Source organism: Phyllostomus hastatus, unplaced genomic scaffold (genome assembly GCF_019186645.2).
Source record: "Phyllostomus hastatus isolate PE091 unplaced genomic scaffold, TTU_PhHast_1.1 phas_contig_34, whole genome shotgun sequence".
NCBI classification, from domain to species: domain Eukaryota; kingdom Metazoa; phylum Chordata; class Mammalia; order Chiroptera; family Phyllostomidae; genus Phyllostomus; species Phyllostomus hastatus.
The window spans coordinates 59,459,171-59,475,000 of record NW_025333857.1 but is presented as its reverse complement, the minus strand read 5'-3'; the positions used below and the strand labels follow the sequence as shown (position 1 = coordinate 59,475,000).

General features: G+C 42.7%; 1 protein-coding gene across 2 annotated transcripts in view; it reads left to right on the top strand.

Moving 5' to 3' along the window:
• Positions 1-15,830, top strand: part of SUSD1 (sushi domain containing 1) — a 101,986-nt gene that overhangs the window by 42,172 nt on the left and 43,984 nt on the right. For both annotated transcript variants that reach the window (XM_045840898.1, XM_045840897.1), the window contains exons 6-9: positions 5,175-5,272; positions 5,780-5,966; positions 12,396-12,431; positions 13,257-13,363. In XM_045840898.1, coding sequence (XP_045696854.1) covers positions 5,175-5,272; positions 5,780-5,966; positions 12,396-12,431; positions 13,257-13,363 — 428 coding nt within the window. The remainder of the gene's footprint in view (positions 1-5,174; positions 5,273-5,779; positions 5,967-12,395; positions 12,432-13,256; positions 13,364-15,830) is intronic.

Below are 15,830 nucleotides of genomic sequence, written 5' to 3'. Positions count from 1 at the left end.
ATATCTATGTCCAAGGCACTGTATGAGGTCCTGGGGCAAGAGATAAACCCAGTCTTTGCCATCACTGAGCTTACAATAAAGAAAGATAGGCATTAAGTAGGCAATTACAACATTATTGAGCTACCAGTGTGAAAAGTAACCCAGAGAATACTGGATGCTAATAGAATACTAAAATGCATAACTTTACACACATGTACATTTATGTTCACACACACCCCACAGACAGAATCGGAGCAAAGCGAAGGTACTTTATCACCCACTGAGATCAAGTGAATGCTGTGGGGCCTTTTTTTTGGCAAGAGATGTCTAAATGCCCTTCAACTGGACAGGCCAAAGGCCTGCTCTCCCTACCTCTACCCAAATTCAAACTTCAGATGTAGTCATGACGCTGTGGCCCTCCATCCGAGAAGAAAGAACTGTATGAAAGAAGAGAGAGAGAACCTGCCCCCGGTGCCTTCACGGTGTGCTCCAGGCCCTCGTCCGGTGCAAGGGGAGGAGGTCATGGTGGGAAGGAAGGGAGATAGCTTTGGAGGAAGCAGACGCTTTTTTAACTCTTCTGTCCTTGACTCCCTAAGCATCACGCTCCCTCAGCCAACCTCTCACCTCTCTTCTGCATTGCTCTTTCTCCTCTGGTCTCCCTTTTGGTGCCTGTGTTTCCTGGTGTTCTGCCATCGGGCCACTTTACGTCCCACCTGGGTTTTACGCCAGTACCCAGGCTTCAGCCGCTATCTACACATTCATGACTTTCAAGACGACGTTCACGTGGATAGTCCGTAGATAACTCACACTTAGCATATCCTACACACGATTCATTAGCCTCTTTCTCACAAACCTGGTCAGCTTCCTCCTATATTTATTATGAGAGCAGCAAAAGACAATCCGTTCAGACTCCCAAGTTCAAAGACCGGCAGTAAGCTGAGATCCCTCGCTGTTCCTTATTTCTCAATTCCTGTTCCTCCTCCATCATAATTGTTTTATGATTTAAAGTGCAGTGCCCTGATTTCATCTTTTCACGTTTTTGCTGAATAACTGCTTCGATGCAAAGGCTCTTGGCTCTGGAGTTGGACGGGTCTAGATTTGAGTCCTGACTTGACACCCTTGACTGCTTACTGGCTGTGTGACCCTTAGCAGGTTGCTTAACCTCTCTAAGCCTCAGGTCCGGACATGGTAGGAGCAAGCTCATGGGGCTATTTTGAAGATTCAAGAAATGATACATTCTACCTAGTAACTGGTGTGTGGTAATAACTCGATAAATGTTCTCTCATTATTGATTTTGTTACCGCTTCTTAAGACTGCTGTAAAGATGAGATCAAGTCTATAAAGACCCACTTATCAGTCTTCACGTAGTGAGCTACTATCGCAGTCCTGCCCGGTCTGACTTTGTTCTCGCTCTGCAGCCTCACTTCCCACTTTTCCCCTTCCTCTGGCACGCGACATGGCTCTGTCCCCACTCTGAGTATGCCATAGCCTTTACTGTTCTAAGCCTTAGACTTGCTGGTCTGTCGGCTTCGTTGTCTTCCCTCCTCTTCAGCCATTCATCCATTCAGTTCATGCCGTCGGTGAAGCCGGCTTCCCCAGGTCCTTTGGGGATAGCTGATAACTTCTTTCGCTATCCCGTGTGGTACTCGTTTGTAGCTTTGCTCTTATACTTACTTACTGAGTTGTAGTTTACCTGCTTGTATATGTGCTTCCTCCATCGGGCAGCATGTTCCTGAGAAAAGGACTTACGTTCAGATCAGCATCACAGCCCAGTGCCTCGAGTGGGGAGATGCTTGGCACTCAGTGGACATTCAGTTAGTGGTGAATAAGGAGCTCTGGAGGAAATTCCAGAGAATGGCTAGAAGTGTTTTCATGTGGGAAGACATAGCCTCCCAAGTCATCTCTTTTAATTGATTGATTGATTGAATGATTTTAGAAAGAAGAGAAGGGAGAGAAACATGGATGTGAGAGAGAAACATCCATTGGCTGCCTGCCATAGGCACCCTGACTGGGGAATGACCTCCAACCTAGGCATGCGCCCTGATCAGGAATCAAACTGGTGACCTTTTGGTGTGTGGGACGATGCCCAACAAACTGAACCATACTGGTCCAGGCCTAAGTCATCTCTTTTTAAAAGGCAACATGAATGTGAGTGTTTAGTGTCTGATATGTTTATTAAAAAGTCTTTCAAGCTCCTCTGTAGGCACCTGGAAGAAAAAGCAATGAAACTGTGTTAACTGCTCCTTGAGATGAAATATCTGACACCCTAAAATCAGATCTGGGTCCCATCTGTGCAGAGAGCATGGCACAAGCTGGAGGCAGATGGCATTTCTGAGATGTCACTTGCAGTTGTCATAGTGAATGAGCAGAAAGGAAAGACAAGACAGGCAACTTTTGTGTCTCCTTTATTTATTTATTTGTTTGTTTGTTTGTTTGTTTATAGAGAGGGAAGGGAGGGAGAAAGAGAGAGAGAGAAACATCAATGTGCGGTTGCTGGGGGTCATGGCCTGCAACCCAGGCATGTACCCTGACTGGGAATTGAACCTGCGACACTTTGGTTCGCAGCCCGCACTCAGTCCACTGAACTACGCCAGCCAGGTGTATCTCCTTTCTAATCTCTGCTTGGGTGGCAGATGGGTCCCGAGTGAAAAGGAAATTTGCGTTACTGGCAACTCAGAAGGTGAAGGGTGGGATGTTTCCTTTTCCTTCCGGACCAGGTGGTGAGTTAGTGTCAGAGGGTGTGTGAGTGAGTCTGGGAGTCCAGAGCTCTAGGACTCTGAAGGGTGGCAGAGAGGGAAGAGGCCAGGAATGTTTGGGCTCTCTTTAAGCTGATCATAGACTGGTGGCAACATCATCTTTATGCTACCCAAGAGAGTCTGTGGATAGAATCGTTGCAACTCTTAGGGTGCCCATGTCCATGAGTGGAGTATTTCTTGGATTTCACATTCTCTGTGCTCTGGGGAGAGGTATTGATGTGGAGACCCAGGCGTGCTTTGGACAGCCATGGGTGGTCCTCCAGTGTCTCCCCACGAGTTTGCCTGTGTTCCTGTCTCTGCCTCCATTTATTCTCGCTTACCTAGAGCTGGCCTGGGCTTATTCAAGGCCAGGTAATGTGGGACATAGAATCTCTGTAATGCTGCTGGTGGGATAATTGAGTAAAGTTGTAGAATCTTCTATGGGCAAGGAGATCAGTAGAGCAGGGCTTATCTAAAGGTGGCCTTGGTTCTGAGTGCAAGACGAACGAGGCAACCCTACAGGTGCCTGGGGTGCAGGTCCCCTTTCCCACCTGGATCCTGAGAAGAGATGTACTAGAAGAGATGGACAGGAGCTGAGTTGAGGAAAGCCATTTTCTTTCTTAATTAAAAAATTTTTTTTTTCAAGTACAGTTTCTCATTCTTCTTGTTGAGAGTCTTTTCTTGGGATTTCCAGAAAAGAGAGCCCGAGGCAGAGGGCTCATGTTTATTGTGTATACAATAGGGAGTGACGTCTCAGTAAGCAAGAGAGGGACAAGAGCCAAGGTGAAGGACACCTCGTTGCATCGGGTCCACTAAGTGCCAGTGATGGCTTCGTTTGTGCCTCAGTGCCCTGGGAGGTCTTTGTAGGATTGCCCGTCAGGGAAAAGAAAGATAAGGAAAGATTGACTCCCATCTCCTGTCCCCAAGGGGCGTTAATTCCCTTGCACTTCCAGGCTGCATGTGCTTGGGTGCCAGTACCCCAGCAGGGAAGCCCCAGATGAGAGACAACACACACCCACATAGTCAAGGCCCATGTAGGGATGGAACCAGGAGCAGGTGAGGCTGAGAGATTCTGAAGACCCTGTGAGGGATGCCTGATTTGATGGTTAAGCCTGGATTTGAGCTGTGGAATATTCCTGTTTGCCGAAATGAGGATTCCCTCCTCCAGAAGTAATAGTAGGGGAGCTTCTACCTGTAGGACATTTTATTCTTTTTTGATGCCATTGTAAATAAAATTGCTTTCTTTCTTAAAATATTTTATTTTTATTTATTTTTAGGGAGAGGGGAAGAGAGGGAGAAAGAGGGAAAAAAACATTGAGGTGAAGAAAAACATCAATCAGTTGCCTCTTGCACACTCCCAAATGGTGACCCGGCCCACAACCCAGGCATGGGCCCTGACTGGGAATCGAACCGATGACCTTTCAGTTTGCAGGATAATGCTCAACACACTGAGCCACACCAGTCAGGGCAAGACTGTTTTCTTGATTTCATTTTTGGATTATTCCTTGCTAGTATACAGAAATACAATTGATTTCTATACATTGACCTTCTTCTATCCTGCAGCCTTGCTGAATTCCTTTCATAGTGATGGTTATTTTTGTGTGCGAATTCCTTAGGATTGATTCATAGACAAGATTAGGTCATCTACTAATAGAGACAGTTTTATTTATCTTCAGGGAAGATGATTTTCAAGAGGTTAAAAAGCTAGATCCTTGCTCTCTTCCCATCTGAACAACTTCCTAGGTGGTTAACTGGGCCCGCTGGAAACTGTGTTACCTCAGGGAACCGAGACCCTAATACGGTTTCCCACGTTGCCGAATTTGTTACATGAAACATGCAGAATATATAACAGAAGCCAAACAACTTGAAGAAATCAGTAGCTTCCTGCTAGATCAGGATTTAAGTAGCTTCAGTTCAAGGAGTCCCAAAAGTATCCAGGGACCTTGTGAAAATTCGTTCTATTTCCCCCAACCTGCCCTGAGGAAGGGTCCGGAGTGGTGATGCACGTCATTTCCCTCTGGGGAACAGCAGTGACCCCAAAATAAGAGCACTCTGGCAGCCGGAGGCATGAGGGGCCGGAGCAGGTCTTAGCTGTGTGCTGCAGGGGAGGGTCAGGGTGAGCCCTGGGCCCCCTTCCCTCCCACGGGAGTAGAACGCCAGTGGCATCCAGTGGCCTGTCAGACCAGCCACAGGTCGGACTTCTTAGCCATACTTGCTCAGGCGGGACCCTTTCCTTTCCCCTCAAGCCAGGCTCGTTCGTGACGAAGACAAACGGGGTGATTGGCCCGGGGTAGCTGGAATCGCCTGACTCGGTTTCTGAATCAGAGCATGAACGGGGAGCAGCAGAGATCTTAGCTGGGCGGATAAAGGGAGCCCTGCCCTCCAACGTGGTTGCCGTTAGGGTTTTTCCAAAGCCCATTGGTGCATTCTGTGACTGCGCTATCTCTTTTTCTGTTTTAGAAATAATTACAGAAATTAATGCTCTGTCGGTGTTTAATAATACCTGTGTGAGATGGCAAATAAACCCAGGAAGAATAAACTCCACGACTGTGTATGTGGTAAGTAACGTAATCTACTTTTTTCCTGCTAGGGCAGAAATGCTGGCTCAGGGGACTATGAGGTGAGGGACTTGCTTCCGGAAGGGCCTCTCAATCCAATTGCTTTCCAGATCCCATCACCCTTTAAAAAAAATGAGCAGATTTTTAAAGATATCTGGAATATTTTACTTTACATTTTGTGCTTCATATATTTGTCACTCGACAGGGTGTATGCGTGGAGATGGATTTACATTTGGTATCCAGACTTGTTTCCGAGCACTTGCCTGTCACTCCCCAGAGGGACTCCTCATTTTATGTCACTTTTTAGGGTTTATTGGTCACTATAGGCTGATCATACATCATCATCATCAAATACCTGGTGACAGAGGTTTCCCTTATTAATCTTCCCCAGGTGAGCAGTGCAGTGGAAAAGGGAATAGCAGGAAAGAGGACTCAGCACCACAAAGTCCCTCTTGGTTGCTTTAACCGTAGTCCCAGTGGATTCTCATATCTCTTCCCTTGGCTCAGGTGCACATAGTAGGACACCGGGTGGACCCTGTGGAATCCGTTCACGAGCAGACGGTCAACCTGACCACGGACAGCAGGAGCCCAGCAGTGTGCCTAGACTTGTACCAAGGCACCAACTACACCGTGAGCGTTTCCACTGCCCCTCCCAGACGCTCTGTGCCAGCCCACATTGGGTTCCAGACAGCAGGTAGGTGGAGCCAAAGTCTCTTTCCTTCCTAGAAAACGCTAAGCACAGGCTGTGGGGGAAATGTGCTTCGGCATTATCTGGGCAGGAGTGTTCATAGTTGCTTTCTGAAATCTGTAGCCAGGAGAATGCCTGGGGGAGGTTCCTATCCTCTTGATGCCAGGCTGAATATATTGGTTCTCCTCTGGGGCGTCTGGTTGAAGCTGAAGGTGATGAGAAGACATTTGAAAGAGAACAATGTTAGGTGAGAGTGCAGTTGTCTAAAGCCACAGGGGGTAGCCACATGGCGTGTCAGGCTTATCTGTCGTAGGAAACACAAAAGGCATCTCTTACTCTTGCCCATGAGAGGAGGAGCCAGGGACACTGACCGAGTGACTTTATATACAGAATGGGAACCGACCCCAGGACTGATCGGGGCTAGGACATCAGGTTGACAAGGGGCGAGTGGATAAGGGTAGGCAGTCCCAGGATGCAGGAAGGTGAATTTTGGGTGAAAAGAAGAATTGGCAGGAAGGAGCTTCGAGAAGCAGTAATAAACCTCCTTGCCCATAGTTATCATGTGGATTTTTATAGTAGCACTGTGACAATTATAATTGTTCTTTAAAAGTAGTTCTGGTTATAGAGTGTTAGGACTAACTAAATATTTTATAAGCAAACCTTAAGAAGCCATTGGGGTCATTTTTTATTTGAGGGGAGTTGAGATAGTTCTTACTTAAGGAAATGCACTTCAACCCTCAGTTATCGCTGCCTCTAGGAACCGGAAGTGACACAGATTTGGCAGAGATCATCGAAAAGACTGCCAATCTTAACGATATGAAGCCAACTGCGAAATTACATGAATTAGGTCCCTGCGTACTTGTAGATGAACAAAACAAAATGATTTCTTTCAAAGTAAATAATATGTAAGGAAAGATATTATAAAACTAGTCTAGTAACTACTTAGAGAAGCTTGTACAAAATTAATAATACATTGCTATGGATTTATTAGGATTATGTCTTTTTAAAAAGCTCGTCCCAGGTCTCCAAACTCCTCTTTCTCTGTTTGGTCAGAATGATAGTTTGCTGTTCAGGGTCAGCTGTTTTTACTGATATCTCATTACTTCAAGTTTATTTCCACGGGGAAAGCATAGCTTTCAGGGTCAGACAGACTTGGTTTTGCATCTTAACTCAGCCACGAAGAGTGGGTGACCATGGCTGAGATGTTTAGTGTCTCCAGGCCGCTTTCCTCTGTCTGAATTTTAAGAGAAATTGGATTAAGTTTGCAAATCAGTCTAGCGAGAATTGGGGATTTTGACCGAGCCACCCCAACGGGAGACAAGGCACACTTCCACCTTTTCTCGTTACCTCCTTGGGTTTGTCTTCCCTCTTTATGTATGCACCTTTGTAAAGATTTATCGTTTTTTTTTCTAGATCCTGCATACTTCACTATTGGTTCTAGTTTCAGGATTATGCTAGTTCTGTTAAAAAGGAATTGGGAACTTTTCCAAAATTTTTAATATAAACTCTCTTGGAGAATTTATATAATTTTTGAATTATTTCTTTCCTTTAAAGTCAGACACATTTGCTCTTAAGATCATTTAAATCTCACCCCTTTGTGGAGATAATTCTTTAATAATCTTGTCAGTTTATTCTATGATTATTTTTGGTCTGTTCATGTTTCTTTCATTTTCTTGAGTCAGTTTTTATCATTTATATTTTCCTTAAAAAGTGGCCATTTTGTTGAGATTTAAAATATATCGGCAGAATGTCATATGGAATATTTGTTTACAACTCCTCTGGAGTTACAAATTATATAACCCCAGGATATTCTTGTTCCCAATTTTGTTGTTTTCTCTCTTTCAAAAATTGATTAGCTTATCTTGGGCTGTCTGTTTTACTACTGTTCTTTTCCCCCAAAGAATAAACTCCTGGGGTTTTTTATTGTTTTTCTTTTTTGTACCTCATTAATGTATCCCTTATTTTTTTTTAAAGACTTTATTTATTTTAGACAGAGGGGGAGAAAGAGGGAGAGAAACATCAATGTGCGGTTGCCTTTTGCACACCCTGACTGGGAATCGAACCAACAACCTTTGTTTTGCAGGCTGGTGCTCAGTCCACTGAGCCACACCAGCCAGGGCTAATTTCTCCCTTATTTTTTATTATTTTGCTCTTCCTTTTTCTCTCAAGTTGGTTATATTGTTCTATCACTAAGTTCTTGAGTTGAATGCATAATTCACCTTATTTCCAATCTTTCCTGTTTGATAATAAAAGTCATTAATGCTTCTTTTTTCCTTCCGAATTTGAGCCTGGGCAGAATTCTTTAGGTATGAATGGGTACCTGTTCTCTTTGTTCTCACTTTGAAGGCCTGATGTAATTGCTATTCTGATTTTTCCTTTGATTGAAGAATTGTTTATGAGTGTGTTAATACATGTTCTCTTTATCCTTACTTTCAAAGCATTAACTAATTGCTATTTTGATTTTCCCATTGATGAAAGGATAAATTATGTGTTATACAGCTCACACTTTTTAGACATTTGCACTTTATTGTTATTTCTAGTTTATTTACATTTTGGAATTCTCTTAGTGGATTTATTGACATTTGGGGGGGCTTACTCTTGGCCAATTTTTCTAATTTTACGGTTGGTGCTGGAGAGTAGAGAGATTGCTTATAGGTAGAGTAAATCTAATCTTCAGTTAACTCTAGTAAGATTTTCTAGGACTTCTGAAGTTTTTTTTACATTTATTTTGTTGCTTTTTTTCATACTTGCATTGCCATTTTTCCCAATTTCTCTTAGAAATTCTAAGTGTTTTGTTCCACACCTTTCGATGTGATATTTATGTTCGTGACTGATACCTTAATTGTGGCTTCTAACTTTTGCTAGTCACAGATGACTCATTTTATCCTGTTTAATATTTTTTGCCCTGAGTTATACTTTGGTTTGTGATACTGGCTTCCTTGATTTCTTTGTGTTTCCATTTGCATGACACGCTGTCTCCCAGTTTGTTCTCCTTAAAAGCTCCGCGGATAACAGTGCAGGAGACGCACGCAGGGGGACTGTGTGTGTTGAGAAGCCTGTTTGAGAAAAGTGTTATTCTTTTGTGGGCCAGTTAAGCAATTTACATTAGTGTCTTTTGTGATCCAGTTTTCCTTTCTTCTGTCATCTTCTGTTCTTTTACTCTTTTTTTATGCTACTTTATTTTGTCCATTGTTTTCTTTTTGCTGCACAGAGCTGCTTTTTCAGTGCTTCAGACAGTATAGATTTTGTTTTTATTCTGCATTACATTTAAAAAAGAATAATCCTGCCTGAATATGTATTTCTCTGATTACCAGCATTAAGACAGAAACAATGGTAACTTCTCCTTCAGTAAGATGTGGGAATTAGTATTCTTTACCTCCTTTTATTTCTGCCCCTCTCGCTTCTCTGATGTTATTGTTTTAACAGGGCATTTTATGGCCAGCTTATTTCTAATTACCTTTTTAAAAGATTTTATTTATTTATTTTTAGAGAGGGAGGGGAGTCGGGGAGAGAGAGAGAGAAACATCAATGTGCAGTTGCTGGGGGTCATGGCCTGCAACCCAGGCATGTACCCTGACTGGGAATCGAACCTGCGACACTTTGGTTCGCAGCCCGCGCTCAATCCACTGAGCTATGCTAGCCAGGTATTTCTAATTACTTTTGACATGTATTATATCTCTAAAGAGTTCATTTGTATCCTGATTAATAACAACATTTTTAACAATTATTTAAACAGGCTTATGTTTTAATAGTCTCCATGTTTCCTGCATGCCGGAGTTTCATACCGAAGTTTCCCTGTTTTTCTGTACTTTCCCTCTCTGCCCCGTGATTTCTGTCTTCTGCTCACTGAGGAATGGGATACTTTCTGAGCCCATGATTTTCGGAGAATGTCTTTATTTTGTCTTCACAAGCGAATGAGAGCTTGCCTGAAGATAAAATTCTTGGGCCACAACCTTGGTTGTCAGAATTCTGGAGGCATTTCACATCAGCTGTGGGACTTTAAAGTTTTGAAAGAAGAGTTCGAAGAAGCTGTGATTTTAAAAATCCCGTGTAGATAATCTGATTTTTCAGCCTGGGTATCCGAGAGGCTTTCTGGATGTGTGAAAGTCAAGCCTTTAATCACTTACTCATACACATGAGACATGTTTATGGCCCGCCATCTCCACATTGATGTTGTTTTAGGTATTGGGAGTTCAATAGCGAAGCAGACACAAATCCCTTCTCTCATGAAACTTCAGTCGTGGCTGATGCAAATGTTAATTTTTTTTTTACTAAGTTATCTGAGTACTTTGTGAATTTTTTTGATCTTCAGAATTTGGTCTATCTATACATGAGGTGCATTTGCTTTCATGAAATCTCTGCTCATTGCTTTTTAAGAAGTGTTCTTCTGGCTCTTCAGATACTCCTATGTGGGGTTTCTTCTAGGCATTGGTCTTTCCTTTTCTCTCGTCTTACATTCATGTCTTTGTCCTCTGTCTTCTCTGAGGAGGCGGCACGTCTGTTCTCTGTACACATTGGTGAGGACATGCATCGGCACGTCTGACCTCCGTCATTTCTTTTTTTTTTTTTAATTCTTATATTTTTTTATGTCTTTTCTGGTTTTTTAAAGATTTTATTTATTTATTTTTAGAGAGGGAAGGGAGGGAGATAGAGAGAGAGATAGAGAGAGAGAGAGAAACATCAATGTGCTGTTGCTGGGGGTCATGGCCTGCAACCCAGGCATGTGCCCTGACTGGAAATCAAACCTGCGATGCTTTGGTTCGCAGCCCGCACTCAATCCACTGAGCTACGCCAGCCAGGTGACCTCTGTCATTTCTAATGCACTTTATGTTCCCCTGTTGCACTTCCGTTTTCTGCTGGTTCTTTATTTCATTCCGCTTCCTTTTTATTTCTGGCTCTCTCCACCAACTTCCTCTCTGCTATTGCTTTCTCTTATTATCTCATCCTTTATCTGTTTGAATCCATCTTACTTTTTATAACTGGAAGTATATGATACATGTGGCCTAATTTTGCTCAATATTTTCCCCCAAAGTGTATGTTCATTCTTCACCTCCTAAGCACAATCTCTCTCTCGTTCTTTGTAGAATCATTTTATGGGCTCCCCTCCCCCCCTCCTAGATTACTTATGCTTAGAAGATAAAGCTTTCATTTAGGTGTGATTTTTTTTCATCATAAAATGGATGCCATTACCTTTGCTCTTCTTATTGGATAATATTAGTACAGTTACCTCAGATCTCTTCTTGAAGGATTTAGTGTAACTTGGATGATCGAGTGTCTTTTGGGGAGCAGTGGTGGGAAAGCTTGTTGCCCTGAGCTTTATTTCTGAGCACCTGGCTCTCTTGATCGGTGACATTGTCACTACCAGGCTAGCTCGGCATTGCCTGGCTTCATTATGGTGTTATAGCCTATGAAGGCAGCCAAGAACCAAGTCTCTCCTTCTGCCAGCTCAGGCAGATGAAACCTCCAGGTCCTTTGGCCTCCCCTTAGAAGATCTCCAGTGGGCTAAAAAAGGACTATTATTATTTGTAGTAGTACATATACTTTTTACCCTGGCTACTTATCAGATTGCTTGGTGCATTGAAGAAAACACAGATGTCCAAGCTTTACTTGAGATCTGCTGTGTCTGGGTAATTCTGATGCGCAGGTGGGACTGGGAACCACTGGGGTAAACAGTTGCAGATGGGGCATTTGTCACTTTATCATCCTGTGTGGCCTGTCCTGGCTTCCAGACTCCACCTCTGTAGACACGAGTCCTCCTCCAGGTCCATCTTTTGAGACTTTGAGACCATGCTCCTCTGCTTGGAAGACACGCTGCCCAGGAGCTCTCAGTGTGTTCCTCCCTCCCCTGCTCCCCTCCACACTGTGCAGAGCTGAAACGTCTTCGTGTCTCTGCCTCGTGGATGGCAACCGACCCTCCTTTCGAACCCAGATGCAAATTTTGACCCATTTTTACTATTCTCAGCACTTGTGTCTGGACTGGGGGTGGAAGTGGGAACCAGACACCTTGCTGCACATTGCCATCAACCCCTGAATTCAGGTTAGCATGGCTGTAAGTGAGAAAATCACGTGGAGACGGGAAGTGTGCAGACAGTAGGTCTGCTTTCGAGTTCGGTTTGTATGCACAGACTGTGTGTGGTATTCCCGAATACAATGTGTCCACTCGATGTGCCTCAAAATCATTTGCATAATGTGGCAGTTTTTGTTTCAGATGTCCTTATGGAATCTTTAAAATAAAAGTTGTGAAGGTGAAGGAGAGCACATGGGATAGGCCTTCAGATTCTCTTTCATAACCGTATTTTTACATTTCCAGGTCTAGCCAAGGACATTTCTCCCCAGCTCATTGCCTTGTGTAGCATATGTCAGTAATAGTTACAATTCTGTGGACAGTTCTGACTTTGAACAGAATAATTTGTTGTTGTTCTTATTACTTCCTAGGTGGCAGAGACTCGGCGGGAGAAACAGACATAAAAGGTAGTTATAAAACGCTTCCCTCGGATAGACATGGAAACTTCTTCTCATTTGTAGAAAATGTATAGCTCGTTTGTTAGGGACTTTGCTTCTCCTCAAAAATCAGCCGTGGTACTTCCGGACTCTCTGTGAGTTCTTTACTCATTACTCACAAACCTCTCCTTTGTGATTACATTAATAAAAGAGAACATGGATAGAAGGAATTAGACTACACGAGGCATGAAATTACTTTTTTCTGCACAGTGGTTGAAACCAGTCTGTTTCTGATTATTTTATTGCCTCAGCACTCGCCCAAGCAGCGCTCTTGAAATGCCGTCTGCTGTGGGCACGAGCATCTTGTCCCATCAGCTGCTCGCTGGTCATCTTCTAGGTGGATGCACTCCCTCCGAGAGTTCTGTTCTGTGACCTTTGCCTGTAGCCACCTTTTCCCTGCTCTCCGAGTTTTCTGGCTATTTATATGCTTATATATAACGTGCCATTTTACTTAAGTGATGAGATTAACTTTCCAGAAATATCACAGCTTTATTAGTTTACAGTACTTTTAAAATACGCGTTATTTCGTTTGATACTCTCAACAGCCTGTCCTGTCTGAAGGGCAGACTGGATGACTCGGATTCACAGATTGGGAGATGGAGGTTCAGAAGGGTTATGTGATGTGGTTAAGGTCATGTAATTAAGAAGTTGTAGAGCCAGGACCTGAAGCCAGATGCAGTGGCCTTGCTGTTAAACACCCTATTGGCTCTCTCGAGATGTCAGAGTTCCCATTGTCCTTGGCTGTGATGTGTTTGCCAAGATGCCACCTTCCATGTGTCCTCTCTTGTCTTATAGAAGATCTCTCAGAAGACGACGGGATTTTCAATATCTCAATATTTAATGAAGCTTGTCTGAAATTGAACAGGCATTCTAGGAAAGTTGGATCAGACCAAATATACCAAGTAAGAAGATCTCTTCTGTTATTTATTAAAGAATTATGTCACTTAAAAATGTGGGTGCTCTCCAAGTGAGGATTCAAAGTATGTAAGAACACTTATGCAGTGAACTTCTAGACAGTTCGATTTTTGTTTCTGGAGATGAATAGGAGATGTGAGGTGGGTGCAGGCGAGGGGCTACACTGAAGGAAGACACTAGACTTAGTGACTTGCTGTCATTTTCCCTGTCTGGTATTTCACATGCATTATAATTTCATTAGTGCATTTAGTAACTGCAACTTATTTTGTCATCAAATTCACACTGGGATGTGGGTTTTTAAACAACTTGTTACATGGCTATTGGTCCTCATTTAACTTGACTGTTTATTTTTATGTGTTAAATTTAATCTGTATTGTATTTTTTCCATTACCATTTAGTCCTCTTATATTTCCCTCCCCTCAGCAATCACCACACTGTTGCCCAGGTCTATGAGTCCTTTTTCCTTTTGACTCAATCCCTCCCCACTACCCACTTCTTCCCCTACCCAGCTGTCAGCTTGCTGTCCATCTATGAGTCTGTCCCCATTTTCCTTGTTAGTTCAGTTTGTTCATTAGATTCCACATATGTGGGAAATCATATGGTGTTTGTTTGTTTCTGACTGACTTATTTCACTTAGCACAATGTTCTCCAAGTCCATCCATACTGTCACAAAGGGTAAAAAATTCTTTAACTTGACCTTTCAGACATCACAAATCTCAAGTAAAATGTGAGTGAGTTCAGGAAGGAACGGAGATTTGTTGTTTTTGTGTCCTGTTTTCAGTGCCTAGCAAATCATCTGTCAGAGTGTAGACTGATTAAGTGTTAAAAATTAAGTAATTAATTAATCATTCAACAAAAGTATATCATGTATTAGGACATAGAAGTTCTAATGCAAACTAATATCATTATACAATTAAATAGACAATTACAATGTGGTACAATGAGTGTTTTGATAAAAAGTTAACCAATGGAATAGGATATTGTGTGTATGTGTGCACGTCCAGGTACGGTTTTTTAAAAACAGGAAGTAAAGGTGGCATCCAATCACAGAGAATTTGTACTAATTAACCAGGTCAAGGAGGTGGGGTGAGGGTGAAGAAAGGCACAGTGGGCATGCAGAGTAGCAAGCGAATTGAGTAATAGTGTGACTGTCTCCGGGAACAGAGGAAGCAAGGGGAAGTGGGAAGAGATGAGGCAAAAGTACCAGCAGTGGCCATGTCCCGAAAAGCCCTCTGTCCTGTGCTTTTGAGTTTTCATTCTATTTTCATGCCTGTGCGGAGGCACTGAAGGACTGAAGGGCAGCTGGAAATTACAAATATCCACTTTCCCTGCTGTTATGTCAATGCATGTCTTACTTACTAGGTGACCGATAACTGGCTATTAATCTCAAGAGAAGACAGTAAATGATTTTATATTGAAGACCTCCAGAACTAGAACAAAAAAAGGTGTTGTTAATGGAAAAATGTATTCCAGCATTCTCCACTCATTTCTTAAAAATTCTCATGTATGTAATATGAATATTAAACTTGCCTTAAGTAAAAAAAAAATGATTGTTCATCCCTACACTAAAATGATTAAAAAGTTAAATTGAAAGTATTGCTTTTGCATCACAAGGAATAAAGCATGATAAAGAAAAAGAGAAGCCCTGGCTGACGTGGCTCAGTGGATTGAATGCCGGCCTGCAAACTGAAAGGTTGCTGGTTCGATTCCCAGTCAGGGCACATGCTGGGGTTGTGGGCCAGGTCCCCAGCATGTATGAGCTCCCTATGTTTCTTTCCCTCTCTTTCTCCCTCCCTTCCCTTCTCTAAAAATAAAGAAATAAAATCTTTAAAAAAGAGAAAACATTGCTTTTATTAACATATTAGACAAAGAAAAATTTAAGTAATATGTGAAACACTCTTAACAAAGCCAGAAAAAAATTGAACATAAAAAGGCAGTTTGCAAAAGAGAATATACATATTTCTAAAACATACATGAACTCATGATGTCTCACCAGTAAACAAAAATAATTAAACCATGAGATACCACGATTCTTCTCTGCACTTGGAGAGAGTTCTGTTACACACAGCTGTCGGGCGCTTGAATTGGCATGACTTTCCTGGCACAGCCCTTCGATATTTGTTAGTATCTATCTATGGCTTTTAGAAGTGTTGACTATGACTAGAATGAATTGTTCAGGCATGTACAGAGAAATTAAGCTGTTCTCTGAATCATTAGTAATAACTGGAAACAAATGCTCATCCATAGGAATTCCTGCAAATAAATACTCATCCCTCCATCCGATGGAACACTGCGCAGACATGAAATACGGCCCACTCCCCATCGGACACCGTGTGCTGCTCTTGCCCAGCATTCCTCTCTTCCTGCTGCTGGCTCCACTCCACTCGGTCTCCTTCATCAGATTCCCTTCCTCTGCCTGTCCCTTAAATCCGATAACCCTTGGGGCTGTGCCTT